This window comes from Elgaria multicarinata, chromosome 16 (genome assembly GCF_023053635.1).
Source record: "Elgaria multicarinata webbii isolate HBS135686 ecotype San Diego chromosome 16, rElgMul1.1.pri, whole genome shotgun sequence".
NCBI classification, from domain to species: Eukaryota; Metazoa; Chordata; class Lepidosauria; order Squamata; family Anguidae; genus Elgaria; species Elgaria multicarinata.
Genome location: NC_086186.1, coordinates 19,605,109 through 19,632,511, shown reverse-complemented (window position 1 = coordinate 19,632,511; position 27,403 = coordinate 19,605,109). Strand labels below are relative to the sequence as shown.

The 27,403-nt window shown below is 42.7% G+C and overlaps 1 protein-coding gene across 1 annotated transcript in view; it reads left to right on the top strand.

Moving 5' to 3' along the window:
- ACAN (aggrecan) overlaps nt 1-27,403 on the top strand; it is an 82,218-nt gene that overhangs the window by 11,825 nt on the left and 42,990 nt on the right. Inside the window, exons 2-3 of the mRNA XM_063142722.1 lie at nt 22,471-22,547; nt 25,192-25,575. Of these exons, the coding sequence (XP_062998792.1) occupies nt 22,478-22,547; nt 25,192-25,575 (454 nt within the window). The 5' untranslated portion in view covers nt 22,471-22,477. The remainder of the gene's footprint in view (nt 1-22,470; nt 22,548-25,191; nt 25,576-27,403) is intronic.

Here is a 27,403-nt window from a genome sequence, read left to right as displayed (position 1 = left end):
AATTCTGAAGGGGATGGCAGATGACGTCAGCATCCCTGCCAATTAAAAAAGTGCCAGAGCTTCATCCCTGTGAGCGCTGGTGCCACTACACCACTGCCATTCGACCTCCTCAGAAGTTTACAACCTCATCCCCATCCCTTCCTGCCGCCCATGTAGAGCAGGCCAATGTGGTGTGGCAGTTAGAGCAAGGGTGGGTTAACCTGGTGCCATCCAGATAATTTGGACTGCAACTCCCATCACCCTTGACTATGGGCACCTGAAACATCTGGAGGACATCTGGTTGGGGAAGACTGTTTCAAGGTCTGTCCAGTCCAAATGTGGTCTAAAGATAAAGAACCGTAAGAAGTTGGAAGAGCAGGAGTGGCCTTGAAGTTGCCCATCATGCAATCAGTACCTGGACAGCATACTAATCAATCAGGCACGTTCTCAGGCACAGGCTAGATCTGCACTACTCCTTTATAGTGGTATTGAAGTGCACTGATAACTGTTGGGGCACATCACCCATTCCATATACCACTTTCATAGTGTTTTAGCCTGCTTTTTATGCCACATTCATAATGGTTTGCAGCAAAGTGTAGATCTGGCATCTATTGTATTTCTATTTAACCTGCAGTAATCATTTAAGCTATAGTAATAATGTCTACATTGGCATCTATTCCTATAAATTAGTATATGCAAATAATATGCACATATTAGCATCCTTTCTTTTGGGCAATTGCATAAGTCGCCATCCTACTTAGATATAATAATAATAATAATAATAATAATAATAATAATAATAATAATGGTTTAATTCTATCAAAATCAGCTAGTGTGTAGAAGTGACGAGGCCAAACATCCTTGAGCATCTTAGAAACTGACTTAGGGCATGTCTACACTGGGGAGGGGAGGGGGGAGGATCTCATGATATGCTGATCGCGAGATCCTCGCCTTTGTCCACACATCACATGACGTCCAGGGAGGAAGGAGGATGTCATGCCCGCCATTTTTTATTACTATTATTGAAGATGAGTGCATAAGTGTTCCAACGATAAGGTCAGTTTTAAAAAAATGATCCTGCTCCCCCCCACCCCACCCCCGATGGGCACGGAGCGCCTGAAGAGCTCCGTGCCCCATGCCTGGTTCCCGGTTCCTGGCATTTAATCGTGAGGAGCTGGGATGAAACCGGGATGGCTGCCCACACCTCCCACGGTCTTGGGACGATCCCGAGACCGTGTGAAAAATTGGGCTAAAAGCCATCCTGGTTATCCCAGGGAAATGGAGGGATCATCCTTCCCTGTCCCCAGGATCCCCTGTGTGTCATGTGGACGCACAGGAATGATCCCAGGATGATCTCTGGGATAAGGCTTGGTGTAGACATGCCCTTAGAGTAGATGGAGATGGCATGCTGTGTGGCCCAGCGAGGCGGTGGGTTTGTTAGGCCTGCTTTATGAGACTTGACTCATTTCAAGAGCTAAGGTTGGCTTAAAGGGCTGTGGTGGGAAAAGTGTCTAGGAGATGAGAGATGTGACAAGGTGTGGAATTTTTATGACAAAGGGGTCTTAGAGAGGGAGCTCAAGGGCAGGGCATTCTGTACCCAGCCAAGCCAGTGCCGGCACATGGAAGGCAAACAGAGAGCTATTTGTGAAGCAGAAAACCTGCCTGCATCTCACACACAAGATGTTTGTGTGACAGGAAACCCATGAGAAAGTTACATTGGCTTTTAACATGAGGTGTGGCCCTTTTCAAACCCGTTTTCCTTAATCTGGCGTGTGGTCTTGTTTAAATGCAAATGTGACTCATTCTGCTCTTTACTCAGGAACATGCCGACTGGAAAATAACGCAGTCTTAAAAACTCTGCGTTATTCAGCCCGCTGCCAATCTTGTACAAGGTTCCTCTTACAAGCATCCTTGAGATGCATTTGACATAACAGCCGCCATCTTGTTTTCCGAAGGGGTGAAGACTGTGATCATAGGCATGCACAAGGGGTGTGCCAGGTGTGCCCAGGCACACCCTAATGATTGAAGCAATAATGTCTCTCTGGTAGGAGCCATGTTTCAAAGAGGCCAGGAGGAGGAGGCCTAAAGGCTAATATCGCCTTGTAAGACCAGTGTCACCACAAAGCATCAGCAATGCTGGTGTTTGAGGAGCGTCTCCTCATTCCCTACCCCCCTCACCTGCAACGGCTCTCCAGTAGTCCTGGAATCTGAATGCGGAGTAGGGCATCAATTGAACAGTGTTTAGTAAATAAATGAATAAAAATAATGAACTTTCAATAAATGTTCGCCTTTAAAAAATAAATAATTTTTTAAAATTCCCTGGGCGCATATCCTAATGAAATACACTGTGCCCACCTATGACTATGAAGATGGTTTCCTTCTGGTTCCAAGCAACAAATCACTGGGGCCGTAGCTAGACCTAAGGTTTATCCCTGGATCATCCAGGGGTCAAACCTGTTCATCTAGGTGACACACAGGGGATCCAGTGCTCAGGCAGGGGCGAACCCTGGATGATCCCAGGATAAACCTTAGATCTAGCTGTGGCCTGGGTGTTTATACCCTAGGTACTTAGATTGGAGTTTGTGACAGCTTCTCCCAAAGAATCCTGGAGATTGTAGTTTGGAGAGAGGTCTGAGGTCTTTTCTTTTTTTTTGGATGGGAGGGGGGTTAGGCCCACTGCTCACTTTAACTTGGCCATGTAAAGGACACTAAAGGTCCACTTCTCCCACACCATCGGGCTAAGATTAGAAGTCCTGGGCTATATGAGATAACCCCAAGATGCAAATTTAGGATGCTGAAGTGTCCTACTTGACAGAGTACCTCTATTTGAAGGACTGCATCTGCTTCAAAAATAAACAACTGTCAGAAGGGAGAGCAGGGACCATTAACAACAGCTGGTCAGCAGTCTGGGCCGCAAGCATACAGGCCACCTGGTCATTGACTTCCCAATATGGTGGGATGGGTAGTATTATAGAAATTATTTCTAAATGGACATTTATAACTGTACCAATGGAGTCTGGTGGCTCAGATTTCGGTGGGGCTGTAAATTCATTCTTGGTTTCAGTCCGAACCAGCCAGAGCTCTAAAGAACCTATCCAAGATGCTGAACCCATTTTGGGGGGATAGTGCTTAGCACTTTGGATGGCTCCTTTAGAGTTCTAGCTGGTTCTGACTGAAACCCAGAATGGATTCACAGCCCCACTGACATCAGAGCCACCAGCCTCCACTGCTTACACTAAGGCAAACCATAATTCCATCTAGCTCGGTATTGTTGACAAGAGTAGTAGCATCTCTCCAGGGTTTCAGGCAGGATTTTTTCCTCGTCCTACCTGGAGATACCAGGGACTCAACATGGGATCTTCTTCATACAAAGGAGATGCTCTACCCCTGAGCTTTGGTCCCAGTAGCTCATTGTCCATAGAATGCTGTAGTTATGGGAGTGGGGGACTAGAATAACAGAAATCTGGGGTAGGGAATCATGACACCAGTCTTAAAATCTCTTCATTGGCTGCCAATTAGTTTCCGGACGAAGTATAAAGTGTTGGTTATCACCTTTAAAGCCCTACGTGGTTTGGGTCCAGGCTACCTGTGGGATCGCCTTCTCCCGTACAATCCGCCCCGCACACTCAGGTCCTCTGGGAAGAATCTACTTCAGTCAGCAAAGACTAGGCTGACAACCATTATTACCAAGAGGACCTTCTCTTCTGCTTCTCCCAGTTTGTGGAATAGCCTGGCGGAGAAGACTCGTCTGCTTGACAGTCTTTTAGCATTCAAGAAAGCTATCAAGACTGATCTCTTCTGGCAGGCCTATCCATTAGAATTTTAGGATACTTTTAGTAAGTTTTTAGGATGCTTTTAGGATGTTTTTAACAGTGTATACTATGTTTTTAATCAGTATTTTATGTATTTTATGCTTGGTGTTGTTCCCCGCCTCAATCCAATCAGAGAGGCTGGTAAGAAATTTATTATTATTATTATTATTATTATTATTATTATTATTATTATTATTATTAAGAACAGGTTGAATCCCTGTCCCCAGATCAAAGTTTCTACTGACCAACAGTACCTCTGTCTTTTGTGGATTTAGTTCTTTACCTTCATCCAGCTTTTAGACATACCTAGCCCCTCACAAAGATACGGTGGCTACTTATGCATCATCAAACTAAGAGGAGATGCATCACCAGAAGAGGACACAAGATGTGCCTAAAATGTGCAAGGTGTCTTGTGTGCCTGCTTAGTCTGCTACCCAGATGCCAACTCTTGATGGGCTTCTTATGGTTCATTATCTTTAAACCAAACTTGCACCGAACCAAACATCCTAGAGGACTCCTTCAAACAGAAGATTGTGCATGGCTAGCCTTTCAGGCAGGGGACCGTCCTCTGTAAAGTCAGACACATTGTTTTCACAGAACAAGAAGAGATCCTCAGCTTCCATGGGGAGAAGAAAGGGCTAGCTGAAGAGCAACAGTGTATATCTGACAGTTGTATCTGCTCTCAGTCCATTTTTGGAAGCTTTGCATGGGCAGCATGAATTATATTTTGGATACATTTCAAAATAGTCAAGTGACCAATTCACCCCATGGTAAAGGTAATTTAGGATGGTGATGTTAGATCAGAAACAAGCAAAGGTTATTGTATTTATTTGACCAGAGGCAGTGGAATGAGGTAACACCATTATGTGTGTTACACCATCCTTGGTGTGATTAGGTTGCTATGACTACTGATTTCTACATACAGGAAGTTAACACAGGACTAAAAATGAAAAGTTTATCTTTTGTTATGCAAGTTGGTTCCTCAAGGTTATATCCTTGACTACTTTTCTTTCACTTTTGCTAAAGCTTTATCACTTCAGATGCAGAAACTGAGGACTATTTTTCACTGAAATCTGCACACATCCTGTAGACATATAATTCACCAGTGACAGCAGGAGATGTTTTGTTATAAGAATCTCTGCAGATGTTTTTATAACCCCCTGAAGGTCTTAAAATAACAAGAGGCCTAAAGGTGTTGGGATTTTTATTAATAAAATCTTTGTTCCAGCTTCCTGAGATGTTTCTTTTACCATTTTTGTACACACACACACACACACACACACACACACACACACACCACCACCACCACTTTGGGAGAAGCCAGGATATTAAGCTAACTTCAAGTCATGGCTTAATATCCTGGCTTGTTATGAAATGGTTAACCTTTATAACTCTTTTATGGGAATATTTCAAAAGCAGGAGTAATGTTAAATGGCATTCACTTATTCCCCTATATAGTTTTATTTTAAAGTTAACAGTTAAGAGCTGTAAAAAGCAATTTATAAGATAGGATCTCCTGGATTTGCCGTCGACATCTTAGACAATAAATATTAAATAGGGTTTTTGTGTTGGAAAATTCCTTTATCTTACAGGTTTAGAGTATGTCACAGATGTTTTAGATGGCTTCTTGATGGTTCAAAGGATCAACAGTGCTATTCATACTATCAGCACTTGCTGTTGTTATTGTTGCTAATATTATTATTAGCCTGTATACCAACATAAACATTTGCTTTGACCTTCCTATTTGGATAGAAAAATGCAAAATAATTAATCAATATCAATAAGTTTTATTATTTCTGGCAAACAGCTATTGCAACTTTCCAAGAAAGAATATATATATATATATATATATATATATATATATATATATATATATCAATCATACATCTTTATTGCGATCCACAGATCCATGAAAAAACAAGAATCAAACATGAAACATCAGACAGTTAGAGCTATTGTCAACTTTTGTCTAATACACAGAGAGCTCTAGTCCTGGCTGCCACTGTGAGAAATTTAGCAACAGCCAAAGTTACTCTTGAGGACTTATCTTCCAACAGAAACTTAACATAACATTTGTCTGAACTTCTGGACAGTTTACTCAACAATGGGGTGATCATAAGATGGCGGGCCTGATTATAAAAGCTACAGGACAGAAGGATATGCTCCATCGTCTCCACTTCCATATTCCTACGGGGACACTGTCGTTCCTGATAAGGGACACCAGCTTATCTGCCCTGAAGTAATTCAGTAGAATAAACATTGTATCTGGCCTTGGAGAAAGCAATACGATATTTAGCCACCAACAGGTTCTTTAGATAGTCAGCCAGCTGAAGAGGCCCAATGTAATGAACGTGCAGTGCACTGGGAGAGCAAGAAACATGAAAGCGAGTGCGTAAGTCGCGGAAGGCTATGTCCCACAGTCTTTGAATATATTCTGGAGGGAAGGACGCCCAAGAGTTCAATTTTAGAGTTAAAAGCCTGAAGATTAAACTGTATCAACAATGAACAGCATAATAATAAGACATCGTTATAACAACCACCTGCTAAATCTGAAATAGTTTTTGCTTGGATTCTCAAGGCTGCAAAGCCATAAAAAGAAAACTTATGGGTCACACGAGCATTCCTTTTAGACAATAGATATATAATTGATCAATCAATCATGTTTCGCAAGAATTACGCTCTTAGGTAGAGTTCTTAATTAGTCTGTTCATGTCAAAGAAGAGTCCTTGAGTGCATGATCAATGCTACCTGTGTAGTCTCTTTTGTAGCAGGGGTAAAGTATAATGTGGTAGCAGCTTAAATACCCTCCTAACTAATTAGATGGCGGAATTTGCGTAAGATAATTTTAATCTTTGCTCTGCAAGAAGTGATGCATTCTGGTTTATTATTATTAAGCGAACCATTATCATTTTGTTGTTGGTACTGAACAGCAATGTTATTGATAGGCAACGGTACTATTTGTGTGGTTTATTTTTTCACATTATTTGCATTTTGGCTATTGTTGTTTTGATATTATTGGTTTTGTATGGGATGCTAACTGCTTTGGGCTTCCTTTTGGAAGCAAAAATAGAATACAAAAGTTAAAATAAAACAAAATGAAGTCAGTTCAGGCTGTAAGTCAGTTTACTGGGTGAAATGGCCACACCAGGGGGATAGGATGTTTAAAGCAATCATTCATGGTGTTTCATTTCCTTTTCTTTGGTTTTCCACGCTCTATTCTCTGGGAATTAAATAGCTGAGAGGCCAATAGCTGAAGATTTTCTCAGAAGTCTCACCACCTGATAGATGCTCTCCTCATACATCTTCAGACAAAATGGTTGTATGCTATCGGAGGCCTCATCTACACCAAGTAGGATATTGCACTATGAAAGCGGTATATAAAAGGCAGGAGCCACACCAAGCAGGATATAGAGGTATGAAAGTGGTATCTGGTCTGTGTCAATGGGCCCCAACAGTGGTCAGTGCACTTCAATACTGCTACAAAGCAGCAGTGTGGCTCCTGCCTTTTATATACCGCTTTCATAGCGCAATATCTTGTTTGGTATAGATGAGGCCTCACTTTCCCCCTTTTGTCTTGGTTGTGGTTGAGCAATTTGGCTCTGTTCTAATAAGCCACTGTAGATAATTGGGGGGTGGGGGTGGTGAATTAGGGGAGTTCTGCCCAAAAAGAGATGAAATGTCTTAATCAGAGGTATATTTGGACCAGCTGGCTGAAAGGGACACTGTTGTTATGGGGAATGATTGCTTGATGGCATCTTTTGGAGCAGGCCTCCGAAGCGATTCACCTGCCAAGCTGAATGCAGCCTAGAAGCCAAATGGTTGTCCAGGCACTGGTTGAGTCTCCTGCTTTTGGTGTCTTGAGCTGCAAAAAAAAGGGGGGAGGGTTGACAAGCACCTTGCAGACTACAAGACATCTGGTTGGAGAGTTCAGTTTGGTGCTACAAGTGCAGGGTGGCCAGGTGTCCTTTACAGAGAATGGTCCTCTGTTTGAAGGCAGCCTCTCTTTGAATGGGTGTCCCATCCAAATGTGGTTCAAAGATGAAGTTTCATAAGAAGGGACAGCAGGTGTCTTGAAGATGCCCAGATGCCCAGTTAGCACCTGGACAGCCGACTTAGCAGGCACGCAGACATGTGCATCTCTGCATGTCAATTAACGTATGCAAACCTCTCCTGGTTTTTCTTTGTGTGTGTGTGTATATATATATATATATATATATATAGAGAGAGAGAGAGAGAGAGAGAGAGAGAGAGAGAGAGAGAGAGAGAGAGCATACATCTCCCCTGTTAAAACAGCTCCACTGGCTTCCAGTCTGTTTCCGAACACAATTCAAGCTGGCCACCTTTATGTAGACAATATCAAGTGAGATAGTCTTATTTGGCCATGAGCAGCTTCCTGTTAGGGTCGACAATGCTAGGCTAGATGGACCAATGGTCTAACTCAGTCAAAGCCAGCTGCCCATGCTCCTGAGAGACATCTGCCTGATTCCTTAGAGGGCTTTGGGCAAGTGCAGTAGACATGATTTGACTAGGTATAAGGCAACTCAGCATGTTCCCTGATATAGGAAGCCAGAGAAATGATTTCCCCAGTACTGGATTTATTATTATGCCCTCTCTACGTTATACAGCAGCAGCCCTGTATTAGATAAATAATAGATCCTGTTAGGGCTTTATATTTATTTGAATGATCTTGGCCTTTTTCAAAGCCCTGTGTTCTTTTAAACATCTTAAAGGAGGTTACAAGACATGCTTATTGAATTTTATGCTCACAACGATCCTGTGAGGTAGGGTCAGCTGACTGACAGTGCCTCACTTGCCCAGGACCACCCGGTGAGCCTGACTGCACAATCAACAAAATGGTTGCTAATTGGAGCACCTCTAGGGTGACCATATGACCAGATTTGCCAGGGTTTGACCGGTTTTTTGTTGGCAAGTCCGGGTGGGGGAGGGGAAATCCGGATTTTTTCCAAAGAGCAGCTCTAATGGGAATTAACAAAAATGCTTATAACTCCGTCATTTCTTAAAGATAAAGACATGAAACTTGGCACAATAGTAGCTCTTAGGAAGGGCTTTAGTCACACCAAATTTGAAACAGATCCGTTCATCCATTGATTTTTTAGGAATTTTTTAAAAATTGAGGTTTTAAAATTATTATTTTTAAAATCGTCATTTTTAAAGATAAAGAGATGAAACTTTGCACCATGAAAGGATTTAGGTAGAGCTTTAGCCACACCAAATTTGAAACAGATCTGGGGGCAGTAGCAAACCCTGTTAACAACAACAGCAGCTTGCAATGAGTGAAGATACAGTCAGAAAAGATATTTGAGGGAAGGGGAGAATGTAACACACAGAGTAGAGCAAAAGCTTCAAAGTACAACAAAACCTACAAAAGTAGGAGTGAATGAATTTAATTTCAGATACATTGAATCTCTCACTTGTTCTTTATTTCAGTGATTTTAACATTAAGATGTTATGTAGAACAGATTTGTCTTAAATGTGTGCTGTAAAATCAGACATGTGACCAAGGCTATGTTCGGGTGGGCATGCCCCCTTGGTACTGGACACGACCCCTTGTGGGCGACCATGTTGTCCTCCTTTTTGGTTTCCAAAATATGGTCCCTCTAAGCACCACGAGATGCAAATAAAAGAGATTCATGTGCCCCAACATTGGAGGGTGGTGGCTCAGATGTCAGTGGGGTGGTGAATCTACTCTGGTGTTCAGTCAGAACCAGTGAGAACTCTAAAGGAGTGGATTCACTGCCCCACTGACATCAGAGTCACCAGCCTCCACTGCTCTTCGGCACAGCACAAACAAATATTTTTTGCATGCTTGTAACTCCCCTGTTCTTACACCAAGGGTGACTGATGGAGGGACACACACACACACACAAATAAGAGGAGTATTACACATTGCCAAAACCTCTTTTCTGCCTGTAAAGGAGTTTGTTGATTTATTCTGCAATAGTTTGTCCTGAAGTGACGTAAAAGCAGAGGAGATGTTCTTTCATTTCAAGATATACAGGAAACAAACAAAATGGTTCTTTGAGGTATACCATTATTAAAAGTTCAAGATGAACCTCACCAGAGGCAGCATCTGAAATTGCAGGATGCCCACTGCATAACAGCTGACATCACGCACATACATTTACATCCATGAGCTCCAGTCAAAAGGTTCATCTGTGTTGCTCCCCTGCCTCAAGAAATCAAGCTTTTAGACATTCTTAGGCAGGGATCTACAGGTTTTGTTAAATGTCTTCCAAATGTGTTTTGAGGATTGTCGGACATCTTTCTTCTGTCATCCGCTCATTGACAATTTTTTTAAAATCCAAAATTCTCTCGTATAGTGCTAATGTGCACTTTAACACTTGCTCAAAAAGTGAAAAACCAGTCTGCAAGTTAAAAGAAGTCTGCTGCAAAACCCAGAGTTCAGATTCATAGTAATCTGAATACATTTGAATCTGTAATACCAAAACTAGGGCACCAGTTGAGTAAGAACCAAAGAATAAATGTTCAACAGCATGCAACTGTGCAAAAATATATTAATGAGTGACAAGCCAATACATAAGAAATAACCATATAGAAATGTAAAAAGTAAGCAGAAATAGATGAATTGAACAGATATACATGGAAAACACACGTGCTAGAAAATCAGTAGAACACAAAAGCGTAAACTCACAAGCAATGTTTTTACAGCTGGACAAAGGTTTAAATCAGTGTAACATAAAAGCATAAATAGAACAAAAGCAAGGTTTTATTACAAATAGGCAAAGGTTTAACAGGAACCCGGTTCAGTCCCGTTTCTCTATGTCTGGCTTCTTCAGAAATGTGACAACTTATCTGTAAGAAATTAAAAACATGCACAGTACAAAATGGTGTACATCCTCCATGTAATGTTACATAATTAGCATCAGATAAGGCTCAAACCATTTCTGTTAGGAACTCACCGCCACTAACCTCTGAAATCCATAGTGGATTGACGCTGCCTGCCAGTGTTGTCACCACCAAGGAATATGGGAGGATTGTGTGCAGCTTGTGGATTTCAGTGTAAGTTTTCCCTCTAAAAATGGCAAGATGCATAAATTTCATAAGCATTTTACTAATCTAGGGGAAATTATGGCCGTAATGAGTATATTTTAAGCAAATTATGGTCATAAAGTGCTCTATGTAAATTGTGACCGCAATTTACATATAACTATGCACTTTATGGCCAGAATTTGTGTAAAATATTTTCATTATGCTAATATGCTAAATATGCTAATTATGGTCATAATTTCCCCAAGATAAGTAAATTACTTATGCAATCCACTACCATTTTTGAAGGAAAAATGTATAATGAAAGCCACAAGTCCAGCCTGAGGCTCCAAGGAAATCCACTGAGCCTCAAGAGTGCCAGATTTCCCCACAATGGGCATCCGCCAGGCCACATACCCCTAGGTGGCAACCCTAATTCAGCCCTTACATGGCTAAAACACAGGGATTCAAAGCCAGGTTTTTAAGAGTGAAGCAGTCAAAGCCCTGGGCCTGGATGACCCTACCTGTTTTGCTTTCTCCCACGTTCAATTTCTTTGATTTTCAAGTTTCTCCCATCTCGATCACGAAAAGAATTGCCAGTTTTGGTAAATTCTTATCAAAAGGCAACTGAAACCAAATTCTCACCCACCTCCCTAATATGAGAAGCATAATCACATTTCATGTATATGGGTTTGGTTTTGTCCACGTGGGTTATGTAGCAGCAGTTGGGGAAAGGATTCTTGGTTAGGACCATGGAGTTAACTTTCTTTGTCCACACCTTCATCCCAACAAGAACACACACATAGGCGCTGTTCAGACAACCATGATGGTTAAGAGATTTGAACCGTTACGGCTTAGTGTGTCATGTGAAGCATTCCTAACCTTGGTGGCTACATAATCATAGTTTAACTATGCTCACTAACCACTTGCTGCCAAAGGGTTAGCAGCCTAACCATGACTTAGCATGTCGCCTGAACAGGGTCACACACACACACACACACACAGAGAGAGAGAGAGAGAGAGAGAGAGAGAGAGAGAGAGAGAGAGAGGGAGAGAGTATTTCTATATACTGTGGAAGGGAAGCTACATTTTGGTGCCTATACCTTTTCCATCATTATATTGTAGCTTTCCACAGGGCACCACCACCACCACCACTACCATCATCATCATCATCTTCATCATCATCATGATGTCACACACACACACACACACCATTAGCAGATGAAGAAAAATCCAATGTGTTTATTATTTATTTATTGTCAAAGTTCAGAGAGATCTTCAGCTGCAAACCACGCAACCTCAGCATCCGTCAATTCTGCTTGGTGTCTCCTCTTATCTCTGGGCACTGTACTGGCCTTCAGTAGCACGGAATGGTGTGTTTTGTCTCTTGGTATCTGCGTATGTTCCTTATCCAGCATGCTAGGAAAGCTAAAATGGATGATTCCCAGGCTGCTCTGCCTGCTTGCTGCCTTAGAGGGAATATAACTGCCCCCTCCTTGCTTGACGGAACCTCAGTAGTCTCTTAGTCTGATGCAGCTAACCCTGAGCTTTCATGCGGACTCAGATCAACCTGCTTCGCCTTCCAGGTAACCTATCAGCTTTCCTTTGATTTTGAGAGCTAGAACTGAGCCAATGTTTCCCAGAAGGCAACTTTCTGAGGATCTTTCTGAGATGTTTCTTTTCCTCTCCCCACCAAGGAAAAGAAGGCAGACTTCTTCAAATGAATATTCTCCACTGTTTTGTGATAGCCATTTCCAGTCCACAGTGTCTTAGAATGAAGCTAGGTGCAGGACATTGGGGGGAGGAATGATTCCTGTCATCATTTGTAGTGGCAACAAAAAGGAAAGAAAATAAAAGAAAAGAAAAGGCTGTGCTACTGCTAATGGTGAACCCCACTTCTGAGAATCATAGAATCATAGAATAGCAGAGCTGGAAGGGGCCTACAAGGCCATCGAGTCCAACCCCCTGCTCAATGCAGGAATCCACCCTAAAGCACCCCTGACAGATGGTTGTCCAGCTGCCTCTTGAAGGCCTCTAGTGTGGGAGAGCCCACAACCTCCCTAGGTAACTGATTCCACCGTCGCACTGCTCTAACAGTCAGGAAGTTTTTCCTGATGTCCAGCTGGAATCTGGCTTCCTTTAACTTGAGCCCGTTATTCCGTGTCCTGCACTCTGGGAGGATCGAGAAGAGAAACTGTTGGAGAAATTCTCCTCCTTTGGAGAAATTGGGTGAAATGGTTCCTCTCACCCCAGTTTTCTCTGCCCACAAATGGGATGGAGAATTTCAAGATACCATTTGCACACAGCCAATGGAGGCCGGTGGCTCCAATTTCGATAGGGCTGTGAATCTATTCTGGAGTTCAGTCAAAACCAGCCCAGGACTTTAAAGGAGTTGTCCATGGAGCTGAGTTTAGTCTGAGACTAGGATTCAGCACCTTGGATGGCCCCTTTAGACTGCTGCTTGGTTCTGATTAAAACCCCTGAATTGATTCACAGGCCCACCGGAATCAGAGTTACCAGTCTCCGCTGTCATTGGCAAACAGCTCTACTTCTCACCTCTCTGAATTCTATCCAGCCAGAAGTGGAAAGGGGAGGAGGTAAGAAGGAAGTTAAATCCAGTAACCCCGCACTGTGCTCATTCACTTTGCAGGCTGGGTCTCTTTAAATACCCCCATTCTCTCACTCAAGATTTCCTTGAGCATATTTGAATCTAATATTAAATATGCACTGCACATAGGGCAGTCAGATCCACATGAGAACAGAGATCTTGAACCTTTAACAGAAGGGGGAAGTATAAACTTTTACAAAACTATTTCAGGCAATCTTTTTCATTGGCTCTTCCTAACCACACAAGATTCCTCTCTCTCTCTCTCTCTCTCTCTCTCTCTCTCTCTCTAAATGGCACAGACAGCAGAGGTGGTTGATTTCCTTAGCAGCTGGACCCCAAATTCAGTCTAACTTTATAGAAAGAAGCATGTTCTGCTGTATGGCGGAGAACATTTGATGGATGCGAAATTATTACAATTGTTTGTTTAAAAAACCCTGTTTTTACATATCTTCCATCTGCACTGATAATCGTAAATATTTCAAGTCATTCTAGACAGAGTTTGGCTCCCTTTTTGCTGTCCTTCTGCTGGCAGGCTAAGTCATGTGAGTGGGTTGGGTGTTCTTTGTATTCTGTTATTGTTGCGTCGTTAATTGTGTTCTGAATGTTTTTGTTCGAAATGAATTTTTATATATCTATTATTGTAAGCCACTTTTTTTTCTTTTAGTAGAAAGGCACAAATCAAATAAGAATAATCATAAAATAACACACACACACTGAGGGTGAAAATGCTTCCGGATGTATACTCAAGCTCCCCAGAGTGTGAATTGCAGTTGGGTACAATCCTTGGTATGTTGAGACTGAAAAAAAGTCCTACGACTCCCAGCACTCCCCAGTTAAAGATCCAGAGGATTGTGCCCTTAATAGTGTAAGCAAACAATTCCTCCAGTTGTTTAGAGGATCTTCCTGTTGTGAGAAAGAGAATTTGATATAACATTGTCGCTAAGGCTGCAATCACTATACCCACTTATCTGGTAGTTAATCCCACTGAAGGCAGTGAGTTCTTCTTCTGACTAGACACATATAGGATTGCACAGTAAGACCCTGAGCTATGAATCAGGAAATCCCTTATCTGAATCTTGAGTCAGGTGGCCTTAGATAAAGCCAGGCATTCACTCACTCTTGGCTCCCCATCTGTAGTCCAAGGATGATAATAATACTCGCCTACCTTGCAGGGTTGTTGTGAGAATTACAGCATTCCGAGTGCTTTGAACACTGAAAAACACTGTATAAATGCTAAGGCGATAGTCATTATGACTGTCATTATGGCTATCATTATTAATGTGCTTTCTAACATGGGGGGGGGAGAAGGGACATGCTGACGTAGGCTTGTTTGATTTTTAAAATGCAGAACTTCAAGCCCACAGTTTCCCAATCTGTCCCCAGAAGGCCACCCCCTGTTCCCTAACCACTGTCCCACTGACATTGGAATCACCAGCCTCAACTGGCTAACCATGTGTCCCCATACCTCAACCCCAACTCAGATCAAAGATACTCACATCTGCTTCTGAAGACAGAGAACACACACACACACACACACACACACACACGGGGGGGGGGGGGGAGAGACAACTGCTGAAATTCCCTTTATTAAAGGTGCAGCAGTTTATTATCTCTGCATGAGAAGCTGGACTAGCCAACATTCCCTCCTTTTGTGTAATTATTAAAGATATAGGAGGAGCTCTGTGATCTTTTGCATAGGGTACGCCTTCTTGCCTTCCATGGTCATGCACATTTATAAACCATGCGTGGCAATCTCCTCCTTGACATGCTAATTTTCTCCGTGCAGGGAAGGTTGCTTGTTGGCAACGCGCATCTCTGCAAAGCTGGCATGGTTCAGTCTAGGAAAAGCTTTTACCACTCTGTCCTGCTGTGTAAACATAGCTCTCGGCTAGAGAAAAAGCAGACCCTCTGGTGCGGTAAGCACCAACAGGAGAAATTTTCTTATTTCCATGCCCAAAGGGAAATCTGTTCCAAGCAAAATGTCTAGGTCTGAGGAGTTTCCACTGTGGTGGCTGGTCAGGTTCTTGTTGAAATCACCTTCTGGCATTCAACACCGAAGAAAACTATAGAAACTGTTTAAGATGCGAGGCTTCAGCTGTTGAGTCTGGAGCAGTTGTGCCCTAATTTAAGTAGATCTAGGACAGAGGAATCTGTCAGTTCGGTTTCTCTCAATTTCTCATTCTTCCAGTCATAGGTTCGGTTCATCCCAAACTTGAGATATTTTTTTAAACGTTTGCATAAACACTTTATGCCTTTTTGCACACATTGTCCTGAAGGCATGCATTTTTGTGCATCTTTTTGCCTAATAGACATCATTCTTACAGGCAATTTTCCTAGTGGGATGCACTTTTAATGTTCTTTTGCTAACTTACACATTTTTAGTGTTCATTTTGTTATATTATTACTGGAGAACTGCACTGCAAAATTCAGAGAAGTGAGAATTTCAAAGAACCACTGCCTTCGCTTTGTGAATTGGTTCAAAGGTGCAAAACTGTGCAGGGCCCCAACCAAACGAATTTCTACCCCATCCCAAGGTGGATCATTGCAGTGGTGTCACCAACATTTCCTTTTCATTTCTATTTAGTTTTCAGGATGGGCTCCACATGTACACGTACTTAGAAGTAAGTCCTTTTGTGTCCAATGTTGTTTTGACCCAGGGAGATGGATTTAGAAGTGGGGACCCTCAATGTCCTACCCTCAGATAGGCCCTTCCATGCCAGTGGGAGTTTAACTGACAGTGGTGATGTTGTCATTGGTGCTGGTCAGCTGCCATTTAAATTTCCCATAATGCATTGGAGTGATGTTACATCATTGTGAGAAATTACAAGTGTCCACCAGGTTCTATATACTGGGGGGTGGGGATAAAGTGGGGTGAACAAGCATTTTTATGGACTCTGCCAGGCCACCGGGATCCTAACAGACTGTCAAAGGTCAAAATCCCATGAGACTTGGCCTGTTAGATTTTAAAAGCCAACACTTTATGTTATTTATTACATTTACATCCTGCCTTTTTTCCTCAAAAAGAACTCAATGTGGTTTACATAATCCTCCTCTTTTCCATTTTAGCCTCACAACAACTCTGCAAGGTAGGTTAGGCTGAGAATTTGTGACTGGCGCAAAGTCACCCAGAGAGATTGCATGACCATGTGGGGACTAGAACCCAGATCTCCTGACTCCCACTCCAACCCTCAAACTACTACACCACACTGGATCCCTATAAAAAGAGAAAGATAATTACTAGATGGAAATTAAGGACACAGGCTCCTCTCTATCTAACTAGCTGTGTAATACAGCCAAATTACAAGTGAATGTTAATCACTCTTTCTTGCTGACAGCACCTCTGGGGACAATATCAGCCAGAAGGAAACTAGCACTGAGCTCCGATCTGGATCGTGCCAATATGTGAAGTGAAATGCAGTTATCCTTTGAAATTTGCGTTTTTCCGAATTTTGCAACAAGGTACTGCAATGAAACACTGAATAGATTACAAAAGTTGTATATTGGGCAACATTGCAGGCAAAAATGAATTGCATTAGGAGAAATGCACACAAAATGCATATCCATTTCATGTCAATGTTAAAAAAGAAAATTCTCCAAGTTCAGGATGAACTGCATTTTACCCCAGAAAAATCATGTGAAACTGAAAGAAACCAGAATTGACCTATTCATGCAATGATACTCATATGCCGTTTTCCCTTCGTGCAGCAACTTTGCACCCACTTTGGGGAAGGCTTCCGTGGGGGGTGGGGTGCATGCATTTCCTCCAAAGCCACCTTCCACTGGCTCAGTGAGGCAGGGTAGCAGAAATCCAGAAAAGGAGGCAGTTGGGAGCAGAACAACATGATGTGATTTCTTGATTTGATTTGATTTGATTTGATTTATTACATTTATATATGGCCCCATAGCCGAAGCTCTCTGTGAAAGTATACAAAAAGTATATGAAGTATACAAAAGTATACAAAATTTAAAAGTATACGAAATTTAAAACCATCAAAAACATAAACAGTACAAAAACAACGGTATCCATTTAAGAAACAACAGTTCTGGGGGCCGTTAAAAAACAAACAAACTCAGCGTTGTTAAATGCTGTTAAATGCCTGGGAAAAGAGAAAAGTCTTGACCTGGCGCCGAAAAGATAACAATGTTGGCACCAGGCAAGCCTCATCAGGGAGATCATCCCATAATTGGGGGGCCACCACTGAAAAGGCCCTCTCCCTTGTTGCCATCCTCCGACCTCGGCGTAGGCACTCGGAGGAGGACCTTAGATGTAAAGCGCAGTGTACGGGTAGGTTCATGTCAGGAGTGGCGTTCTGTCAGGTATTGTGGTCCCAAGCAGGTGGTGGAGGAAGCAACAGCTGTGGAGTTCATTCCCACCCTCATTTCCCTGCAAAATCCTTTCCCATCACATGCTGAAAAAAACCTGTGTAGCTGTAGCCCACCAAAGCTGATGCTATTCATTCTACTGCTTGACCTATCAGGTTCGATCAGACTGTGGCTCCTAGCCCATCCTAGGGCTCACCCATGGACAGTGTGTGTGTGTGTGTGTGTGTGTGTGTGTGTGTGTGTGTGTGTGTGTGTGTGTTACTCGAAAGTTGGCAAACCTATCAGGAATGTATGAGGACAGAGAATGAGCTTGTTTCTCCTTCTCCTAATAAGAAGTGGATTGGTCTGTTTAAATGTGGACAAGGAATTTAAGGGCAAACCAAATGTACCATTAATCATTGGACTTGCACAGACCTTTTTAAATCTGTAACTGGCAGCTGCTATCAGGGGGAGAAATAGGGATTGGACTACAATGGTGCATACGGCATAGGGAGGGGAATTTAAATTCCCCCCCTCCTCCAGGAGTGAATAGCAGCTGGAAAGAGCCATTTTCACCATCGTCTTGGCAGAAATTGCCCCCTTCCCAGTTGCTTTTTGATCCAGGAGAGAGTCTGCCATTTAGGGTGGCCACTTACACATCACCAAAGAAGAGGACAAAAGAGCCAGTGTAAGATTTGCACGTGCTATTTTATAGCTATACATGCAAATTTTGCAATGAGTAATATAATTTAAACAGGAAGAGAATACATCATGCCATAGTGGGGTTCATGGTGACTGGTGCGCCTTCTCCGTCCGCTGTCCAAGTGCTATCTCTGGATGGACAACTTCAAGCCCCCCTGCTTTCCATCTTTATGAATCTTTATCTTTCAACCGGGCTTGGATTGGACAGCCTTTGCAATACGGCAGGGTTCTCCAATCTGGTGCTCCACAGATATTTCGGACTACAAATCCTGTTTGTTCCAGCCAGCTTGGGCAATGATTAGGGATGATGATGATGATGATGATGATGATGATCCCACCTTTTGCCTAATGCTGGGCCTCAGTGCTGGTGGAAGTAGTGATCAAAAACATCTGGAAGGGTACCAGGTTGGAGAAGGTGTTTGTGGAGGATGCAAGGAGGGTAAGTATCCGAGTTGTACCCGAAAAGGGAGAGAAGTCTCAGGATGCTATAGAAAAGTTCATTATACAAAAGCCTGACCTGTTTCGGCCTCTTGTTTTTTTTAGGACTTCTTCAGGGGGATGTAAAACTACATATAAAAAGCAAGAATGAGTCAACACAGAGCGTAAAACCTTTTACAATTATAAGAGCACACTGCCAGCACAGCCTGTGCATCCATGTAAGCAATAACATAATTTCTCCGTTTGGGGGTTTGTAGAGGATGTCTTCAAATAGAGAACTGTAAAGAAGGGTGCATGGCCACCCTACATTATATTGGTGGCTATGGGAGTTGCCATATCATGTCCAATTGTAGCCAGCGGAGGCTGGGGGTTCCAATTTCAGGCTGTGAATTCGCTCCAGATTTCAGTAAGAACCAGCCAGGACTCCGAAGGAGCTCTCCAAGGTGATGGACGTATTGAGGTGGGTGGGAGATAGGGTTCAGCACCTTGGATAGCTCTTTTAGAGTCCTGGCTGGTTCTGACTGAATAGATTTACAGCCCCATCGAAATCAGAGCCACCAGCCTCCACTGATTGAAGTGGGGGGGGTGTGTGTGCAGACTTTTTACTGAGATCTTTATGCGAGGGGGAAGGGTTAAGCCTACTTCCATAGGCACCATGGTCCTCATCCTGATCAAGCACTCCTTCCAGCTGCCATTTACAGTTTTTAAAAGATACTTCATTTTTTAAAAATTTTGAAATCCCATGATGACTTCTTTTTTTAAGAAAGGAGAGAAACAGGCATCCAAGTAACCTCGCTGTATGAAGGAAGGCTCAGTCTTAGGGTGGTTTGGAAGATGGTCAGAATGGAATAAATTTCTTATTTGTGTTACAGCTGAGAAAACACACACAGAAAAAGTCACAGAGGCATATTTTATTGCTGCCTTTGGATTTCAACATTCGCCTTATTTAAAGAGTGGCGTGGGGAGATATAAAAATTGGTTGCTCCCTTTGCCTAAAAACCATCTCTCCCCTCCTATTTCCCGCACCAGACTGGGTTTTGAACAGAAAAATTCTCAGTCCTAGAAATGTAGCTGGTGGAAACAATAGGGCACTTGTTCACAGACGTGGCCGTGGATCAGAGCCTAAAGATTTCCTCCACCGTGCTAGAGCAGCTGGGGAGAAACAGTGATTCTACCAAAAATTTGTGATATTAACCCAGTAATTCGAGGAGAGACAGTTTCACGAAAGGACCCCTCTCCTGCCTTTGTTTCTCCAAAGCTTTTTGCTGGTTCTTCAGCATGTTTACTTGGGAGTAAGTCCCATTGATCTCCATGGGGCTTACTTCAGATTAGAGATGCATAAGGTTGCACTATAGCTTTCATCCCACATACCTGTTTCCCTCGAATTATCCCCTACAGCGTAAAGCTGTCGTTGTTGTTGCTAGCTGAATCACACCCCAGGCAGCAGCACTCCTAAAATCCTTTGCATACCAGGAAAAGGGTTTAAGGGGGGAAATGTAAAAAAAAAAAATCATTAAAAAAGTCAACGGATGACCCAATCTGATTCAAATTTGGTATGCTTAAAGCTCTCCTTAATATCTATTACTGTGCCAATTTTGATGTCTTTATCTTTGAAACTTACGCAGATGTAAGCATTAGTTTAATTTGAAGTTTAAACACATCGAATCCTCCTCCTGCGCCCCCAGTGGCCATTCGGAAAACAACAAATGATTCGCTCCTAAACAGGTAGCAAAATAGGTTGATTCTTTTGGCTTTATAGCATAATTAAGGCAGGATGCATGGGAGTACTTCACAATAAAAGCAGATTATAAGCTGGAAAACTTCGGAGTCCTTTGCACACAATTCACAGTGATTGCACAGGCATTCCTATGAAAGAGAGAGAGAGAGAAATGGAAACACATATTTTCCCCCTGTAAATCAGATTTTAAGATAGGATTGCATGGAATGGCATATTGTGACTTAATTTTAACAAGCCTGAGTCCATCACTGTCCTCTTCTTTGAGAGGAGATATTTCATTGTTCTGCGCCTCTCAAATAAAATGAGCATCCCAGTTTGTTCCAGTCGACAAGAGCTTATGCCATAATACATCTATTAGTCTTTAACTTGCTAGTAGGCTCTTTCTTGGTTTTGTTGAACAGATTAACATCTCTCTCTCTCTCTCTCTCTCTCTCTCTCTCTCTCTCTGGAAGCTGCTCCTATTACTGAGTTGATCATTAATGGTGCTTTTCAGATGTATGTTTTAAGAAATACAGTTTTTTATTTTCTGTGCAGACTGTTTAGTACTTGAGTGGTTATTATTATTCTGAAAAGTTTTTTTTCTATGAATTGTGATCGAATTATTACTGAGACATTGGGTATTATGTCTTGACTTGCTCTGTTATGTTACCAATGTTACTGAAATACTTATTGATTATTATTTTTAAGCATTGCTGTCATCGTTTGATTTTACTTTGTATGTAGTGAGCTGCCTTGGACATAATTTCTTTTGTGGAAAGGCAACAATGTAGTAGCATCATTCTTATGGGAGCGATCAGGAGAAAAAACATGGCTGCCCCCATTGGCCAATGGGGACAGCCATCTTTTTACCCACAATACCCCTGGGAATGATTCTATGCCATGATGTACTGATGTTCCCATTGGGACATTCTCTTCCATATTGATAACAAATGCCGCCAGGCATCTCTGCTGCCACTTGAAGTGGTGGTGAATTTAATGTGAATTTAGAAACTGTCCTTCATCCCTGGCTACCTTTTGATGATAAAATCCCCCACCCCGGAGAAAATGCAAATCATAAAATATACTTGGACAGACCAATTCATACTGACAAAACAATACCTTGCAACTGAGCAAACACAACAGTCATAGACAAAAAAGAAAAAAAAACACATACCTCATTGACATAGCATTACAAAATGACAAAAATGATTTTTAAAAGGAAGAAGAAAAGAGAGAAAAATATACACCACTGGCCATGGAAGTCAAAGAACTATGGTAACAGGAAAAGGTCACAATTATTCCGTTAGTCACATCAGTCACTGGCATCACATCAAAAAACTATACAGAAAACCTTCAGAAACTCGGCCTACCAAAATACATCCACATCAACATCCAGAAAGCAGTCATACTTAAAACATGCTCAATTGTCAGGAAATTCCTGAATCTGTAAAAGACAGCATGACTTGGCAATGCCTGTCATGTCCGTCTAGAAAAACCGCCATGAATGAGAAAGAGATAATAATAATAATAATAATAATAATGATGATGATGATGATGATGATGATGATGATGATGTACTCTAGAAGCATTTTTTTAACTAAAAGGCAGAGTTTTGCCACATTTCTTTCCACGTGTGCTTTCGAGATGTGCATTAAAATGAGGAATTCATTCCTCCATTCATTCACCCAAAATATTTATTTATACTGATTTTCACCAGAATTGGCTTCAAGATGTTTTCACACACACAAGTGAAGGTTCTTTCTCCAGACCTCTCCAGAAACATTGCCCCCTACTGGGAAAGCTGAAGAAGTGCATTTTCTAGGTTGTGTCTTCTTCATTCCACACAAAAAAAAGTAGCGTCGTCAATTCACTAACAACCTCTTTTGTCTTTGTGTATGTTTCAGGAAAACCATGACCACTTTACTACTAGCATTTGTGTGTTTTCAAGTCATCACTACAGCTGTCTCTGTGGAAGTTTTAGGTATGTAATCTCCGGCCTTATCCTTACATATGGGAAGCTTTGTATTCAATGGTGCCATGAAGGTAGGACTGTGGGGCACAGGTCCAAGGCCCCATTCAACGGAATGGGCAGGACTGTCCCTCAAATGCTAAAGGGTTGGCTTACCCCATTCTGAAGCAAGGCAAGTAATCCATCTAAAGAGGATCCTGCAATAAGACCTTTACATCCAGAATCTAAAACAGTGGAGGCTGGTGAACAGCAAATCTGTCAGAACCCATCTGAACTTTGGATAGCACCTTTAGAGCCCTGGTGACTGAAACCCAGAGCAGATTCACCTTCCCACCAACTTCAAAGCCACCAGCCTCCACTGGTCTAAAATCACCTAAGCACATCACCATTTGTATACAAAGAGATCCAGCATGTTTGGGTATCTTATCTATTCTGGTGATTAATGAATAACATCACCTGGAATTTTATACGTTTCCAATTAGTTTCCGGGAGAAGTACAAAGTGTTGGTTATTACCTTTAAAGCCCTACGTGGTTTGGGTCCCGGCTACCTGCGGGATCGCCTTCTCCCATACAATCCACCCTGCACACTCAGGTCCTCTGGGAAGAATCTACTTCAGTCAACCAAAAGTAGATTGACAGTTACCTCTGGGTAACAGTTGAGGACCTTCTCTTCTGCTGCTCCTAGACTGTGGAATGGCCTGCCGGAGGAGATTCGGCAACTTGACAGTCTTTTAAAATTTAAAAAAGCAATAAAGACTGATCTATTCCGGCAGGCCTACCCAGGGAAATTTTAGCATGTTTTTTTTATAATGTTTTTTAGGATGTTTTAAGGATGTTTTAATCATGTATGCTATGTTTTTAATCAGTTTTTTATGTGTTTTATATTCATTGCTGTTCCCCGCCTCGATCCAAGTGGAGAGGCGGGTAAGAAATAAATTATTATAATTATTATTATTATTATTATTATTATTATTATTATTATTATTCATTTCAAGTGTTGTCTTCCACCATCCTCTTGCCATGATTTCCCTTTTGTGCTTCATCTGGTGAGAGATAAGACTATCTAATTATGCCCTGACTGCCCCTTTGCCATTCCCCATCTGATCTGTGTAAGAATTGGTAATGTGAAGCTTTTAATGGACCATCTATCTATCCATTAATAAATGCTTTTCCTTCCATTCAAATTAACAAAAACTGTCCAGGGTGGTTTTCAACATTTTTAAAACAACAACAATACAAATAAAACAGCAGACAATGGCCTTAGCTAGACCTAAGGTTTATCCCGGAATCTTCCCGGGGTCATCCCTGTTCATGTAAATGACACACAGGATATCCCGGGAGCAGGCAGGGACGACCTCGGGAAGATCCCGGGATAAACCTTAGGTCTAGCTAAGGCCAATGTCAACATGGCCGGCGAGATCACATTATGCCAGTCCTTTTCCGGCTTCATTGGCTGCCAGTCCAGGTCCAGGCCCAATTCAAAGTGCTGGTATTGACATTTAAAGCCCTAAAAGGTTTGGGGCCAGGTTATCTGAAGGAACGCCTCCTCCCATATGTACCTGCCCGGACCTTAAGATCATCTACAGGGGCCCTTCTCCGTGAGCCCCAGCCAAAGGAAGTGAGGCAGGTGGCTACTAGGAGGAGGGCTTTCTCCGCTGTGGCACTGAGATTATTGTGGTTTTAATTTTTGTGAACTGCCCAGAGAGCTTCGGCTATTGGGCGGTATAAAAATGTAATAAATAAATAAATAAATAAATAAAAATAATACCAATTCAAATTCAGGACTAAAAGTATCTTTTGAAATGTCTGGAAAAAATTATAGGAAATAAAGGGTACTGCGGAAATAACAACATAGGTGCCAGGGGAAACTTACTGGGCTCAGAATTCTACAGGGGGTGCCACCCTTAAGAAGACTTTAACCCTGGTCACTACCCACTGCATCGTATTGGTGGAAGCACCTATTTAAGAGCCTCTGAGCATGACTGTAGTGTGCAGGCAGTCTGATGTGGAGTCTTTTGAGTTACACAGACCACTTGGGGGAGGGTGTCTTTAGGATCGCTCTTCCACCCCACGTTTCATTAAAACCACACGGCATCGCAGCTGCAGGGTGGAAAGAGTTAATCCTCAAGGCAGGAGAAAGAGTGGGCTTTCTGGAAGCCATTTGGCTCATCAGGCCAGCCCCTCGCCCTCTTCCCGGCCTTCCTGCTCTTCTGGCAGCCAATCACTGTATGCGACCCACCCCCAGAACACCCCCAGCTCAAAGCCGAAGTGAGGTCACCACTGACAGACAGTGGGTAGACGGTGGTGACCTTACAGTAAAGCAAAAAGTCATGGTAAGTCTGTGACTGTTTAAACCCACAGATTGGGGGGGGGGGAAACTCTTGTGGTGGCTGCGTCGTTTAACTGACACAGTGCCACTGCACAGCCCCCATGGGCTAAATAGGGCCTATAGATAGCCCCTTGGTCTGTCAAAATGAAAAGGCAGAGATAGTTATTAGGGCTGGGAACGTGAAAGCAATGACTGTTGGGTTTTATACTGAGAGTAACTGAAATTTGCTACTGATTTCTCTCTTCTTCTTCTTCCTCTTCTTCTTCTTCTCCTCCTCCTCCTCCTCCTCCTCCTCCTCATCATCATCATCTTTTTGGCATCAGCAGATCATGGTGCCACATTGAGTGTGAGCATACCTTTGCGTTCCCCCCTGCACGTGCCCCTGGGGAAAACTTTGACCATCCCTTGCTACTACATCGACACATTGGAGCTTGTCACCACGTCTCCGTTCACTGCCCCTCTGTCTCCAAGAATCAAATGGAGCAAACTGTCAGATGGCAAAGAAGTGGTATTGCTGGTGGCCATGGATGGGCATGTGAGGATCAACACTGCATACCAGGAGGTGGTCTCTCTGCCCAATTACCCTGCCATCCCCACCGATGCCACCCTGGAGATCAAGGCGCTTCGGTCCAATGACACCGGGACCTACCGCTGTGAGGTGATACATGGCATCGAAGACAGCCAGGACACTGTGGAGGTGAAAGTGAAAGGTAAGGCCATGGTTTCCTTTTCTTCTGCTAGGTTGAGCTTTCCAGTTGAGTTCTAATGACCTGCAAGCACAAACGAGCAGAGGTTCATGAAGGCCTGATGTCCTAGGACAATGGTGGGCAAAAAGTAGATCTTCAGATATTTTAAACTTCACCTCCCAGAAGCCCCTGCCAGCATGGTCAATGGTCAGAGATGCTGGGAGTTGAAGTTCAAAGCTTCTGGAGATCTACTTTCTGCCCACCCCTGTCCTAAGAAACAAGAAGTATAGAGCAAGTGAGGTGATACTTATCTATGGCTCCCCTTTCCTAAGTAGTAGGTCAGTCTTCCTCACCTGTTCCCCTATGGATGTTTTGGAATACTATGTCATGTTTCCCAAAACCTCCCACCTTATTCGGAGACAATAAAGAGGTCTATCATGTAATCCACAAAGCTTTATTCAGGCAATAAACATCTCTTCCCACCTGTAGAGAGTCCAACCTCTAGGAACTTTCCTCTAGGCAAAACTATGCGTACTAAGTGAGACAATTACCCTTTCAAGAAAAAGGGAAAGCCTTTTCCCGGAAGACTTTAACTTCAAGGAAGCTGGTTTTGAAGAAGCCTTTGGCGAGAAACTAGCCAAGCCCGACCATCTCTCACCTTCCTTTAGCTCTGCCCATTTTAGACTGTGGTGTACTCTAGGATCAGCTAGCCTTGCAGTATCCTCCCTCTCAGAAAAATACTGATTTCCCACAGACTGTGTGTTGTTAACATTTTCAGAGATAAGGTCTGGTGAAGGTTCATCCCCAGCTGGTGAAGAGCCTGTTAGAGTCACCTCCCCCACTACCCATATAGGCTGGTACGATTCTGGTGCTGTCTCTTCTGCTTCAGAATCTGATTCTGATTGATTGATTGAACCTCCTTCCCCCAGCCTAAGGGGAACAGGCCTAGTCATGACATACTACTCCCATGATTCCTGACCATTGGCTATGCTGGCTGAGGTTGATGAGAGCTGAACTCCAAACATCTTCAACATCAGGTTGGAGAAGGTTGTGGTAAGTTGTTCTAGCTATTTAGGTTGTTCTAGGCAACTTTTCTATTTTCCCTAGAAGGGAAGAGGTCTGGAGCCTGACAACAAAACAAATGTGATATGTGTGGATGTGTTTAACATGTCTGTATTTCTTTTTTCTTTTACCAATAGCAGCTGTTGAGGACTGATTAAGATATTATTATTATTATTATTATTATTATTATTATTATTATTATTATTATTACATTTATGTCTCACTGGTTTTCATATTGCAAGGGGTATGAAGTGGCTTATGTAGTATTCCTCCTCTCCATTTTATCCTCACAATAACAACCCTGTGAGGTAGGCTTGGCTGAGAGTCAGTGGATGGCCAAAGTCACTCAGGCCACAGCTAGACCTAAGGTTTATCCTGGGATCATCCAGGGTTCACCCCTGCCTGAGCACTGGATCCCCTGTGTGTCACCTAGATGAAGAGGTTTGACCCCTGCACTTTCCAGGGATAAACCTTAGGTCTAGCTATGGCCTCAGTGAGCTCCATGGCCAAGCTGGGACTAGAACACAGATCTCCTGAGTCCCAGTCCAACACTCTAACCACTACACCACTTTGGCTATCATGGTGCATGGAAAAGAAGGTTAAATCCCCTCCCTACATGCCATGGTTCTGATCTTGTTCCCCAACCCTGTCTATTTTTATTAAAAGGGGTGGGGACAGACGTATTAAAAGCCCAGCCACATTTATCGAATTTCCAAAAATGCGAAATTGGTAGCCTTGGTCTCACAATGATCTAACATGAGCATGTAGGGTTATTCACCGATTGTCTGTG